Source organism: Camarhynchus parvulus, chromosome 3 (genome assembly GCF_901933205.1).
Source record: "Camarhynchus parvulus chromosome 3, STF_HiC, whole genome shotgun sequence".
NCBI classification, from domain to species: domain Eukaryota; kingdom Metazoa; phylum Chordata; class Aves; order Passeriformes; family Thraupidae; genus Camarhynchus; species Camarhynchus parvulus.
In genome coordinates, this window is record NC_044573.1 from 1,760,652 (window position 1) to 1,774,908 (window position 14,257).

The following is a 14,257-nucleotide window of genomic DNA, read 5'->3' on the forward strand; positions in this document are numbered from 1 at the left end:
CTGTAAAGAGCCTCCCTCAGTCTGGTCACACATGAAGGAGCTGTGAGACTTCAGCTTTACAGCATTGGAGCCGAGGGTCTGGTTAGAAGTGCTGTGGGTTCTTTACAATTTCACAGGGTTGGGATCACACCTTTCATGCTCATCATTAAATTTTCAGCACTTGTCAGCTTCCTCAAGCTTAGGTTTTACAGTACAGTAACACAGCTCTGACTTGACTGCACAACCACACATCACAAACACCAAATCCTTGCTGAACCTCCACTGCAGCCCTGACAACCTTGCCAAAGCAACACCACAAACTCATCCAGCACCAGGAGAGCTGGCAAGAAGCAAAAGGCAAATCAAACTCCTGCACGTGTGATACTCCATCCCTAAAAACATCAGCCACCAAAACAGCACCAGTGTTTTGAAAAAGCACCTGGAGATGTCCACTCAGCCAGCCCACAGCTGCTATGCAGTATCAGCATGACCAACATCAGCTACCTCTCAAAATAATTAAGCAGAGCCCAACTGCAGAGTGGTGGGTTGTTCTCTGACAGCTGCTAAAAACACTGCTGGTACAAAGAAATACATCAGTTTTATCTCACCACAGAGCCTTAGAGCCCAAGAGATTTTTAAGCTCACAAGAAAAAAAAACCAGAAGCAGCCAACAGGTAATTAGTTTTTCACTCCTGTCCTCCGTACCCTCTGCTTTTTGTGATGAGCAGCAGTAAAGGATTGCTCTACAAGAGGACCTGTAAGACACCACCAGGCTGGCCTTTCTGATCAAGCCATCTAGTCAGTACCATTGCTGCAACCCAGATGATTCTGGTAACAAAAGGAGGAGTTTGGAGAGGGCCAGGACAAAAAAGAGGGGTTCATTAACAAAACATCAGGAGGCCCAAATCAGAGATTCCCACAGCTGACTTAGAGAGGTCCCTGCAGGGCCCATTGCACACATGGCTTCAGGAAGTGTAGCCACAGTTCACCAAATGAGAACTGGACCCACCACAGAGCTCGAGGGGATGACCAAGAAGCTGATTTAAACTCCCTTCTGCTCTCCTGTTCCAGCACAACTTTCACACAACACCCCCAGGCTCTGCCTGCCACACCAGGTGTGGGACATGCAACAGGCACAATCAGGATCAGCTTTAATGCTCTGTTTGCCTCCTGCAAATCCCACTTTGCCCCTTACATGAAGGATTCAAAAACCAGCAAGATGATGCAAGCACAAGTTGTGATGACTGCACAAGTAGACCATTTTTTCATACAGACTGGACTTCTCAGAAAGAAATATCAGAATTCTGTGGTTTATTATCTGAAATAGATTTAAACATTTGGGAAGAAAAAAAAAAGGTTTCCAACACAAAACCCTGGAAATGAAGAGAGGCTAATCTGCCAAACAGCAAAACCATCAGCTGAGGTTAGAGAGGAGGCTGCATATGACAGCAGCTTGCTGCATGTAGGGCAAAAATTGCAGATAAATTTCACTGTAACACTCCACAGAAGTGAGCTCTCATCTGAGGTGAGGAAGTATGCAAGGCTTTTCCAACTGTTAAAGACAAGGGCTGGTACAAATTAGGTAAGTATTCCTCTTTAGCATAGATAATCACAAAAAAAAGGATGACATTTTAGTTTTTATTATTTCATATTTGGCCAGGACTTTTAGAGGAAGGACTTTTAAAGGAAACATCAAACATTCACTTTTCTGTAGGTCTAGAAAGATTCAGTCTTCCCCCCAACCCCCACCTCCCATAGGATTTCTATTGGCCCTTATATTCACACTGCAAATTAGTTGGGAATAGCAGTATTTCTACTAGATCAGCAACGTCTGGTTCTTATCCAAATGTTCCACATAAAGAGGATGCCAGTTCTCATGGATTGGACAGCCCACCCTGCAGCATTCCTGAGAATTGTACAATATAATCTTGAAAGTCAGCAGAGTGGATTATCCACTTTTTTCTGGACTTGAACTTGTGACCTTAACAGTAGCACAGCAGAAAGCAAATGTGCTATGCACTTTGCCATAGTAACCTTCCATGTATTCTTTTCAACTTAAATACACACAATTGAAACAGCTACAATTTTGGAAAATTATGTACAAACCCTATATTTTTTCTTTTTTGATTACATATAAATACAAATTTGCTATTCTTCTAAAAAGTGGTTATAATAGTAAATAAATACAAAATAAGAATCTGACCATTATACTTCATGTGCTGGGGTTAAACCCATATAAAATGTACAACTAAAATACATTTAAAATCTTTAAAGGAATATTTCTCTGATTAAAATATTTGTTTTCCCAACTTTTTCGTAGACATAAATATATTTTCAAAATAGTTGTGTTTTTTTTCTTTCCATTTCATTACATAAATAAAGTCTTCATTGGGAAATATTAAAGTGTCAGCTATTTTTTTTTTGCATTTGTCTAATATATTTGCTGTGTTAGCGGCACCCACAACCCTCCACAACCATATCTTGATAGTTCTTTAATACAACTTTTTCATTTTCATCAAGGTAGAGCATGGAAATAGCACTCAGTTCTGTCGGCACACAGCAAGCCTTGGGGATTTTGGAATTCACTGAATTGACCAAAGTCTGAACAATGGCATGGTTTGTTGAGTTTAGGTGATCTGCCAGTGGGAAGGGACATTCCCCGTGGCAGTAAAAGGCACTATACCCCGGCGGGGCCACAATCCAGTCATTCCACCCCACATCATTGAAGTCCACATACAACGGGTGCCTTTTGCAACTGTATTTGTGGCGTTTACGCTGTTTGTGTTTCGCTTGACGCTTTTCTCTTTTATGGAGCGGGTGTCCCTTGCCATCATGCCCAAACGTCACTAACAATGGCCTGAGCTGAGACCAGCTATCTTCATCCTGATGTAAAGACCTGCTAATCCTAACGTGCCTCTTGGAGGCACTGTTCTCTTTGTCCAAGTGAACCACCTCTACCACAAACCCATGATTAGGTTGTCCATGTGCAATCCACCTCAAAACAGCTGGCGTTACATCAAAACTTTCCCATTTACTTGCATTATGATGCACCAACCTGGTGTCCAAAAGTCTTGTGACAGGGTCCTTAGAGGTGGCTGTGGCTGGCTTTATAATTTCATAAATATTAATACGGTGATGGTAGCTGCTGTTGTTCTCAAAGGCTCCGTGCACCTGTTTCCGAAAAATCTGGAGTTCAGCTGAGGTGATAGACTCCTCGCTAGGGATGGAAGTTAAATTAAAGAAGAAACGCCGTGCTGTTTTCCCACTCGTTTCTGGCAGTTCTTCCAAAACTTCTAATTTGATTAAACAGGGAAAATCAAAAAAGAGAAAAAAGGAAAAAATCAGAAACTGAGACAAACAATCAAACCCTGTAAGACTGTCTGCTGATGGCAGCTTTCAAATGACAGCCACCACATGTGACACACAAGACCTAAAGGACTTTCAGGCAGAAAATACTGTGTCCCCTGTTTGTTTGTTTGTGCAAGAATGTACAGCATGAAGTTTAAAATGCTTCATTCATTTTACACATTGGATTAGGTCCTGGTGGCCTTTGCCTTCCAGGTAGTTATCATTAGAAGCAAGAACTATACAGCATTAATTTGGACTTCAAGGACAGGAATGAAAAACTCAAGCACTGGAGAATTATCAAAACTGGTGGAGGTTTTGGGTAACTGTTGCATTTCTGATTTTTTCTAAGAATACAGCTCTAACATCAAATCCTTAAACTCCATTCTGAAAAACATTACTCTGCAATTTAGGTGACCTAAAAATCTTAACATATGAATTTTTGTGTGTTTAACCACACAAAATCATGTATCAGCATCCATAATGGTACTTCATGAAGCACGCCCCAGTATTTACCCAAAAGGGCCACAAAGAGCAGCAGGAAGATTCAACTGCTGAAATAGAGGTGGATGGAAAAGAGATAATGAAACAAAGTCACCTCAAAACAAGAAGTTTATAAAACCACCACAACCAAACATTCAAGGAGTCACTAAACTGTGGGCCATTCCCACCTTTGAGCAACAACAGAATGGAGCTTCAGAAGGAGTACAATATACCTAGGCTTGCTAAGGACATTATTGCTACAGACATTAAGAAGTTAAGTATTTCCCAAAATAAAACTCTCTCATGGTTTTTAACTTTGGTGCTAAACATACTGAAGGGAAAAAAAAATTACCTTCTAAGGGGGAGCCAAACCTGCTATTAGCAATTCTTAGTGGTGTAACCATTCCCCTCCGAATCCAGTACAAGTTTTTGTATAAGGTAAATCTCAGCCTTATGGTATTTCAGGACCAGACCAGTATTTGCTAATATGCAAATATTTTTGAATGGTCACAAGACAAATTTCTGCTCTCAAGAAATCACTAATGCAGTGAGAACTCAGGGAAAAAATAGGAGTCACACTGATTTTCTTCCAAATTTTAAAAAAATGGTAACATCGATTTTCTAACAAAATCTGCTTTTGCTGTAATCATATGATGACTTCAAACTGCAGATTTTTACATTTGCCTAAACCTTATCAACTTTGCCCTTTCAACTCCTCTCTCACTCAGCCCCTTGTCCACAATCCTTGGGTTTAACATGAATGACCCACGCGCTGGCTATCCCCCATTAGCTGCCAGGGTTTTATTTCCCATGTAGGGAAAGGGGGATGAGGAGAGGTTAGATTGCACCATTCATCTTCCTCACAACAGCTTTCCACTAAACGGCACATCCACCTCTCAGAGGCCGCCGCCTTTGAGAAACTTAAAAACTAATTAATATCTTTTCTTGACACAGTTTCACTCTAAAAGCAGTGGGAAAATGAGTTTTCATCACTTTAGCAGCGGGGCCACTGCATGGCAGCTCCGGAGAGCCGCAGCCAGGAGCAATTACAACCTGGGGAAACCTTCCCAAAAAAAGCACGTGAGCGACACGCGCCCCACGGGCCCGGGAAATGCCACAGCCGCTGCCTCGGCCACGGGGACCGGGAAACGGCCCCGGCTGCGGAGCGAGGGTCTGGCCCGAGAACCGCTGCCTCGCGGGGGCTGCAGGCGAGGAGGCGCCGCAAGGAGCGGCTGGAGGCCTCGCAGGTGAGAGCCTTTGGTGAGCCCGGGCGGGTCGGGCTGCAGCGCTCCTCGACGGCAGCCCCCAGGATGTCGCGGCTGATTGTTTCACTGATCTCTCACGGGGATTAGGCAGGGATTAGAAACCTCCGCAGCGGCCCGGCTCAGCCGCGCGTTAGGGAGCCTTTCCCGCTTTCTAGCCCCGCAGGACAGCAGCGACCTGGGGGAACGCTTAACGCGGAGTCGCGCTGGTTTAGCGGGAAAAGTCAATAAACCGGGTGCGGCCCGGCGGACGGAGAGCGGGGAGAAGGGAGTTGGCAGAGCAAGAGCTCCGCGGCAGAGCCCGTCGGGCAGCGCACCCGGCCGGGAGATGCGCTGCGCGAACCCCGCGGTACCGGCGGCAGGAATCCGCCCCCCGCTCCTCCTCCGGCCCTGCCCTCCCCTCCGCTCCCGCAGCCCGCGGAGCCCCCGCCCGCCCGTACCTTCGTGGTGGAAGCTGCGGACGGTGTTGGCGCGGCTGGCCGCCCGCTCCAGCGGGAAGCTCAGCGCCGCCGGCTGCCCCAGCTGCTGCCCCGCGTGCAGGCGGTAGAGGTCCAGCATGTAGGGCGGGATGACGACGTCCTTGCCGGGGCTGGGCCGCCGCTTCAGCCCGAACATGTGGAGCAGGCGCAGCTCGAACTCGCTGAGCAGATCCTCGGGGCGCTGCGCGGCCGAGGCGGCGCGGCCCGGCTCGCTGAAGCGCCGCCGACCCACCTCCGGCATGAGCCCGGCCGCGCCGCCCAGCAGCGCCTGGCAGAGCAGCAGCGCCAGGAGCGAGCGGGTCACGGCAACCATGATCAACCTGCGCGGAGGAGGAGGCGATGGGAGCCAGTCAGCGCGGACACCGCGCCGGGGGAAGGGGGGGACGGGCGGGGACGGTCCGCAGGTGGGACCCACCCCAGCGCCGGGCCATGGCCGGCGGAGCCCCCGCCGCGGACCGGCCGGCGGAGCCCCCCGAGGGGCCGCTTCAGGTGCGCGGCGGCACCGAAATCCCCGTGGCAGGAGATCAAAGGGAGCGAGGCGGGACGGGGGAGCGGAGCGGGGCGCTCCGCAACAAAGGAGCGCGGAGGTGAAGGGGAGGAGGGGACGCGGCCGGGGGCACCGCCGGGGCCGGGGCGCAGGTGTGCGCCGGGCCGGGCCTCCCGCCGCCGCGGCCGGCACCGCTCACCGGGAAGGGAAAGGGAGGTGCTGCTTTTGCCCAGCAAAGCCAGCTCCCCTCTGCGCTCTCGTCCCGAGCCCCGGGCTTCCCCCCACACACCCCGCTGAGCCGAGCCGCGGGGACTCGGGGCCGGCTCCGCTTGCCCCGCAGCGGAGCCGCGGCTTCCCGCAGCGGAGGGAAAAGGAGAGCTGTTTTCCCTTAGCGGAGTGGAAGAAGGGGAAGGAGGAAAGTACATATCCTGCTACGTCCTTAGCCAAACCCACAGGATGACATTCTCCCCCGTGAAACTTTGGGCTGGATTATTATAGCAGTAATAATAGTTATGATTAGTGTCCCGTCCCCCCTCTCTCTTCCAGAGCTCTAGCACCTCCGCCGTGGCCCACGGAGTCATCCTGCGAGAAGGCTTTCAGCGGATCTGCGACCGCCGGAGCTATACCTGTGTGCAGCAGCAGGGGTTGTGTCTGCAGGAGGGTGTTCTGCTCTCGGGGTGTTTTTCCCGCATCACTTGGTGTTACTCCAAACTTCGCTGCTGCTCCTCTACAGCTGCCGAGCAGAAAATAGAAGTTCTCTGAAGTGCAGTCCGCCTCGGAAACATACTTTTAGCAGCTGGTTGAGGAGGCAGAAGGCAAGTCCCAGCCAGGGAAAAAGCTTCTCCCTTTTAAAAGCAGCGATCGTGAAGTTGCTTCTTCTTCTTCCTCCTCCTCGCGTGTGTGTGCCTGCCCGTGAATGGGTCCCTACGTGTCTACGGAGTTAAAAGGCTCCTTTTCAAAAATGTCCTTTGCATCACGCTCATCAGACAGATGGACATTTACCGAGACTCCAGCAGCAACATCAAGATGAAGCTTGTCTCCGCTCCCTTAAAAAAGAAAGGAAAAAGGAGGGAGGAGGGTAAATAAAAGAGAAAAAAAAAAAAAAGAAAAAAAAAGGGGTGGGGAGCCGCCCGCCGCCGTCCCGCGTGGAGCGGCCGCGCTAGGGCAACGCGCCGGGCTCCCCGCCGGCCCCGCACCGCACCATGGCCGGGGGTGGCCGCCCGCCGCCGCCGCCGGGGCTTTTTGTTGCGCGGCGATGTCACGACCCCGGAGGCTCGGGGGCCCGCGCCAATCACAGCCGCCCTGTGGGAGCGGGCTGCGGCCCCGCACGGCTTTTAAAGGAGACGCCGCCTCCCTCCCTCGCTCCTTCCCTCCCTCCTCCCTCGCCCGCTCCCTCCCTCGCCGCGGCTGCCGCCCGCGCCCGGGTCGCGGTGCCGCCGGGGCGAGGGACGGGGCGGGCGGCTGTCCCGTTAAACTCTGCTACCGGCGGCTGATCCGATGCGGGAGACCCCCGGCCCGCCCGGTCCCGCTCCGGGCGGCAGTGGCAGAACGGGACCGGGCCGGGTCGAACAATGACCCATTGTACAGTCCGAGCGCTCCGCCGCCGCAAATCGGATTAACGCCGTGCCCCGGACTGCCGGGGTGGTAAGGTGCGAAGGTCACGTAAGGTACCGGGAGAATCCCGGTGCTTTAGAACTACTTTAAAAATACATATATGTACTTATTTACTTTTCTCCCCCCACCAGAGCGTGGAGCTCGCTGCCCGAGCCAGGGGCGAGGGCTGGAAATCTGGGGGTTTCCTCGCTCTCCTCTCCAAAAGAGAAGCGCCCGGACTCGGGAGAAGTCTCCTCCCGCAGCGCTGCCGCGGCGCATCCGATGCGGGCTCAGCCCCGCGCGGGCGGCGGAGGGGTTGGGCCGGGTGGTTTTTTTTAAGATGTGGCTGCCCTCCAGTGGCGGAACGGCGGCGGATCGCCCGGCCCGGAACGGCGGCCCCGGCGCGAACCGCCCGCCCGCGGCCCCGCACCTGCCCCGGGGCCGAGCCGCGCTCCCCGCGGGGCCGGGGCTCCCCGGGCTGCAGCCTGGACAGCTGTGGCATCGCCCACGGAGCAGGACAGCGGTGGCACGGGTGGAGAAGGCGGGTCCGTACCCAGCGCGATTGTGCTCCCCATCCCAACTGCATCCCCTCGATCCCTTTCCTGGCGCTGGCAAATCTCCTGATACAACGAGTAACTCGCGAGCAGGGCTGTGTCCTTTGCCCCATCTCTTGTTTGTCTGCCTGGGCTCTGCGGTAGGGCCAGGCCCTTGCATAGGTATGCGACACCTAGCAATTTAGGGTCCTCATCAAAGCCAAAGCCATCGGCACACCATCATTAGCCGGGGTCCTGCTGCCTTCCCGGCAAGGCAAGTGCTCTGTGCTCCACCTCCTCTTCCCAATATCTCTCAGGGGCTTCATTTGCAAAAGGCACGGCCAGCCTGTGACACCTTGAATTACTGCGGAGGAGGACTGAAAGCAATAACAACCGAGACAGCTCCATTACCAGCTCCTCCTTTGGGAGCGGCCTTTCCCCTCCATCTCACTACTTCTTAGTGTAGGAAGAACACCGATTTGAGACAGGAATTCACATTTGGGCTGGAATAATTCCTCCTGTGGACCTTCTTCCCTTGGCTTCCCTACCACGACTCCAGCCATTCCCGTGAAACATCCCTGCAGGATGAGGAGCTCACCCGGGGAGGTACACAGCAGCAAAACAAACCACCCCAGAACTGCACCAGAGTAATTAAAGAGCTGCTAAAGCTCCCTCATGCCAGCAGCTCCCAACACTCGCTAACCTGATTCTCACTCGCGCCATGCACTCAGTGGGAGAGGGGACACCGAGCAAGGTGAAATCCCTCAAAAGTTGAGTTCTTTTTCCCTTGCATTCCAGTGCAGATAATGTTTAATTTTATGACTTCCTGCAAGTCTTTAGCATGAACTGAAAGTTCGTGTAGTGTGACTTCAGGGTATGCCAATTATGTAAATCAGCACTAAAATAACAATGGCAACGTAGTTTACACATCACTGACATTAAATGAGCGCTTCAACTTCTAATTGCTATTCCAGTTCAATCTTAGTGGGTCATGCCAGGAAAAAGTCATTTCTTGCCTCAACACTTGCTGCCTGTGCCTGGAGCAGAGGCTCTACTGTATGCCCAGCACAGCGTTATCTCCAGGAGCACTCTGTATTAGGATAATGAGCCTTACAAGGGAGAAATGTCTTTGTGGCTGCTCTGAAGGCCTGCATACACTCTGATCTGATATCAATAGGGTCTTGTAGGTTTGCCCCTCTCTGACTTTAAGTATAAATAAGCCCTCAGACACTTCTCTTGGCCATAAACACCTTGCCTTTATACTTTGTCATGCCTCAATCTATTTTAATCTGGAGCTGCTGGGGCAGCAACTCTGCCTTCCTATCTGTTTCCTTGAGGGCCCAAAAAATGACACTGAAACACCTATAACACATTCCCTGAGTGCACTGGCACCCACCCACAGCAGAACCTCAGCCATGGCCCCCCACCTTCCCCACAGAAAGGTTTCTCACCAAGGCAGATCCAACTCCATTGAGGCAGTATGCTGGAAAATGGAGGAAAAGGTCCAAAAATGTTATCCCTGAAGATTTGGTTGTGGCCCACGTCTCCTCAGCACAAAAACTGACTAAATTCTGCTGGGGCTGTGTGTTGCCTGCTCCACCCCAACCCAGCACACCTGAGCTCACCAGCTGAGAAGCATCTTCCTGATTACAGAGAGAATTGGAGACAGGTGCATTTATGTATCATGAACTGGAGGCAAACACGCCTGGATGTGCCCACCCAGACTCCCAGCTCCACAAACGAGCCCTTGTCCCCTTCCCACTCCTAGAGCTGTGCAGCAGCACGCTTGAGATAAAGAAACTAAATCCCAACTCCTGCATTTCCTGCAGCTGAAATTCCTCACAAGCTCTGTGAAAATGAGGACTTGAGTGGTACATCAGCTAAATATCCAGCCCCATCGAGGTGGGCTCCCACAATGCCATTGCATTTTACAGAGTTACTTCAAGAGCAATCCTGCTCTTCAGCCCAAGCCCTGCCCGAGAGAGAAGCCACCACTTACACTGAAAAGATCTGTGTTAGTAAAGCTGACTGTGCATATTTGTTAATCTCCTTTGTGAAATTTCACTTCTGCCCCTCAAACTACACTGATTCATTTCTTTCTTCTTTACCACATGCACTCCTTTTTTTGTCTTTTTTTTTTTTTCTGGGCAGGTGTTTAGCCAGTAAGTACTCAATTAGTGGCACCTGTTGCTAATGTTGCAGATCCAGGTGTTCCTTGCTAAGACCCAAACACAGCTGATAGCTATCAACTTCAGGTGTTGTTGGGTTTTCTTAGTAAAAGGGTGGAAAAGTATCCAAATAAGGGCATCTTTTACAACAAGGAGAGAGTCCTTTTTTCAGAGGAGACAGGAAAGAAGAAAATATTTTTTTCCCTCAGAATTTTCTCTTACAAATCCTGTACAAAATCACATTTATACACTGCCACAACGTAGTGTCTTTTTTTCCAACTTGGTTACACTGCTGGTGGCTGTGGGCAGGAGACTTCTGGAGGACCTAGATGAGAAAGGCTCCCTGGGGTCTGTGACCACAGCTTGCAATCCTAAACAAAATGGCCTAAATTCTGGTCTAGTTAGAGACACAAGCCTGCAGAAACACTTGCATCACTCCATGCACAGTGATACTCAACATTTACTACGAGCAGCAGCAGCCCTGTGTAACCAACGCGGAGCATTTTTGAGATTCCCACTTTAGACCACTGTCCCCTGGATATGATAAGTATGTGAGATACGAAATATTAATGGTAGTGAGCTTTTTTAAAATGGATTTTGCACGTTTCAGTGAATAAAGCTCTTGATAAAAGTCTGTGCTGAAGCATGAAACATATACACAGTGCAGCATCAAATGTGAGCAGGGCGACAGCCGAAAATGAGTTAAGATGTGTCAGTGATGTTGAGGTTTTGCCTTCATAATGGGTAGAGATTATCTGAAAGCTTTTCTTTTCCTGAGCTGTGCTTCCTGCTGGCATTTGTGTGAATATGATGTGTGGCCATTCTTTAAAATATTATTTAATACTGTTTTCCAAAGACACATTTGCCTTTTGGTGGTTTGTCCAACATCTATCAACTGGCTCTGCTGCACAGCCTGTCTCCTGTTCTGTGAAGGATGGATTCTCACCTGAGAAGATAATTTACAAGAAGGTGATTTGTTTTTGAAGAGAGGAAAGGCAGCTTATTCAGAAATGTCTATTTCTTTTTTATTCACCTTTGCTGAAATCTGGCAGCTCTTCAAAGCTGTTGCACTGTTTCACAGCAAGTCTCAATTTCATTCATCAAATCTCAGCTTGCTTTCCATCATAGTGGCAGGGAAATTGGAATTTATCAGGAAATACAATGCAGACCCAGGATTTTCTCAATTTCCAGTATGTCTCCACTGCTAGTGAACGATAGCAATTGCTCCCAGCTCTGTTACATCTGCAAATACAGGCTGCAGCAATCAGTTCACGTGGCTGTGCAGCTTTGAAACTGCAAGACAAATTCCTACAATTTGTAATAAAATTACTGGTGAAAGAGGAAAAGGGGAGGCTAGGATAATAACCTCTTTTTTTAAAGTGTTTTTGCCTTTGATGCTGCAAAGTTCCAGATTTCAAAATCCAGCATTTGACCTGTGGCTTTTATCATGAAGAGGTGAAAACGCCACAACACCTCGGTACAGCCTGGAGAACAACCAAACCATCACTGGACAGATTCTGAGGCACTGCCACCACTGATGCATGTTTAATTCCATGCAGTGGGAACAGTCACAGATTAGGGCAATTCAGTAGGCCCTGAGGTGATTCAGAAGATCCCAGTTCTCTTCCCAGCAATAGGAGTGTCCTTTTACTTTCCACAGTGCCTTGGTTTTCCCACCATGGAAATGAGATGATCATGCTGACCCTCACTTGTAAGTTCCTGCAAGACCTTCAAGTAAAGGCACTAAGGGTTAGTCACTGTAATTGTTTGGGGTTAAATATTAGGTTAATAATAATCTCAAATATCTTGCCTCAAAGACAGTGGCAAAGTTCCTACTTGTTTTGGTGGTACAGGCTTACATGTTTAAGCAATGAAGAGACAGGGATGCCAACTCTTCTGGTCAGAAGATTTGGAGCAAAGTGGGATTTTTGAATTATATAAGTCTTGTTAGGAAGACAATGAGGTGAGGGTGTTCTCCCACAAGAAAGGGAAATGGCTGCGTCATAGATGGTCCACTTCAAGAGCTTATAATTTCATCACTGCAGAGATGACGTCAAGCAAAATGGAGGATAAAATAAAGCTACGCATATTGTCTTAAGAAGTGCATATTTTAGCAGTGAAACTGGATAATGTTTTGCAATTAAAATAAAATAAAGGCAAGTGTGACGTTCTGTGTAAGCAGATTGTGTGTATGAAGGCTTTATTGTAGCTGCAGATTTAGGGCATATGAAAAGGTTTTCTGTGCTCAGTTGCAGGATGAAAACCATTGCATCATCGGGCATTCTTGTTCTCTAACACTTCTTTGCCTTTGGTAGTGAATGCTTGCAATTTATTTTCTGTTGTAAAGTCATGTTTGCTCAGGTCATTATCATTCCAATTTTTAAATATCCTCTTATGAGCAGGCAGAACTACAGAGAGCAATAGTGAAGATTTGTGCTGGGCACAAGTGATCAGCAGCTGCACCTGCTTTGTGCTGCCAGCAAAGCCCTTTGCCTGTTGCTTTCAATCCCATCCCTTGTTCCCAGCCTCCAGAGGGGCTCTGATGGGCACAGGTCCCCATTCAGACATCACCATGGAACTTCACCTGGGAGCCTGTTTGCTTGTGTGCTACAGAATCCAGTGGCTGGGAGGGGCTCAGGAGAACAGCATCCTTTGACTGCTCCCAGGCTCTTGTCTGCTCCAGCACATTCCAGATTGCAGGGACTAATTACTAGCAGCACACATTCAACTGCTTCAAGGTACTGTTTATCCTCAGAACATCTGTAACCTTAAAGTTCTGGAGTCATAGTCAGACTCATGTCCCTGTATCCAGCCTCCACAGTTCTCTCCAAGGGGAGGAATATCCCCTTGATATTCCTCCATCACTGTCTCCATTTTACAGGAGGAAAGAAGGGGCAGAGACCAGAAAAAGGCTGTTTTCACCGAGGTACACAGGAGCCCAAAGACCAGTGGAGGTCACACTCAGATTTCCAAAAATGCATGAGCAGGTTAGATACAGTCCTTGGGTTAAAATCCCTAAACTTCAAGTGAGATGTTCAGTTCTCAGCTCGTGGAGACATTTTTTTAAAGCCTGATATTGAACGTATTACCCAATAGTTTCCTGACAAATTCCTGCAGTGCCTTGTCCACAGTTCTTACTGCAGCCCATAAATCCTAGCAGGAATATGATAATCCCATTCAGCTACAGAGAAAAGCTCTGATGTGGTAAGAGTCTATTTACAGAGAAGAGAGAGGGGTTTTACAGCCTTGGTCAGGATAATAAAGGTGCCATCAGGGTACCCACATACAGACTGGTTCCCTAGCAGAGGGACACACTGAATTCCCTCATTTGCTGTGCCATCACCTCCTCCCTTTGCTTTTTTCCAGGCCCCACTGCAGGATGAGCATTGTGCAGCCAGTCTGCTCAGTACCTTGGGAAAGCCTGGGCCAACCTTTATATTCCTTAATACCTTTAACTGCCTTCCCTCAGCCAACCTCAGCTTTTTCCTGATATTTGCAGTGACCCATCTTCCCTCACTTCATGTGCTTGCTAAAGTAAGCACATCCATCAGTCTGTTCAGGATTAGCCTGGAAAAGCAGTGCCATAAAACATCCATGATGAGCAGCATTGTCCAATTACTAATTCCACGATTCCCATCAATTCTGCTTTCTCTCCCTGGACTTAGGCCTTGGTGTTGTGTTACTCTAGGAGATGTGCCCTTCCTCTGCAGTATTCAGGTGCAGAGGCTCAGCAAACATTCACATCCACTTCAGGTGGGTGTACTAAACATTGCATACATTCCTTTAGTCAGCAGTGGAATAAACTCCTTTCAAATAAACCAAAATACTAAACAAACAAACGAGCTGGGGAAGCATGGAATAAACTTCATTTACTTTGTACCTCAGACTGTCTCCCTTGCTTTCTGCTTCCCTTTGTACATCCCAAACC

General features: G+C 49.1%; 1 protein-coding gene across 3 annotated transcripts; it reads right to left on the reverse strand.

The window, feature by feature from the left end:
• Positions 1–1,279: 1,279 nt before the first annotated feature.
• On the reverse strand, positions 1,280–7,809 carry BMP2 (bone morphogenetic protein 2). 3 transcript variants are annotated; one of them, XM_030946490.1, is made up of 4 exons: positions 7,764–7,809; positions 6,662–7,081; positions 5,510–5,868; positions 1,280–3,272 (listed from the first exon to the last, which is right to left on the reverse strand). In XM_030946490.1, the coding sequence occupies exons 3-4, from the start codon at positions 5,859–5,861 to the stop codon at positions 2,428–2,430; spliced, it is 1,197 nt and encodes a 398-aa protein (XP_030802350.1). In that variant the 5' UTR covers positions 5,862–5,868; positions 6,662–7,081; positions 7,764–7,809; the 3' UTR covers positions 1,280–2,427. The 3 variants fall into 3 exon arrangements, with proteins under 3 accessions (XP_030802350.1, XP_030802349.1, XP_030802348.1); XM_030946489.1 differs by lacking the exon at positions 7,764–7,809 and adding an exon at positions 7,237–7,330; XM_030946488.1 differs by lacking the exon at positions 7,764–7,809 and having other exon boundaries at positions 6,662–7,256.
• Positions 7,810–14,257: the final 6,448 nt, after the last annotated feature.

Bases quoted from the DNA above. Each gene is read 5' to 3' on its own strand.
- BMP2 (XM_030946490.1), bottom strand. From the start codon at position 5,861: ATGGTTGCCGTGACCCGCTCGCTCCTGGCGCTGCTGCTCTGCCAGGCG. The intron at 3,273-5,509 runs GTACGGGCGGGC...TAATCAAATTAG, and splicing joins CCGCAGCTTCCACCACGAAG to AAGTTTTGGAAGAACTGCCA.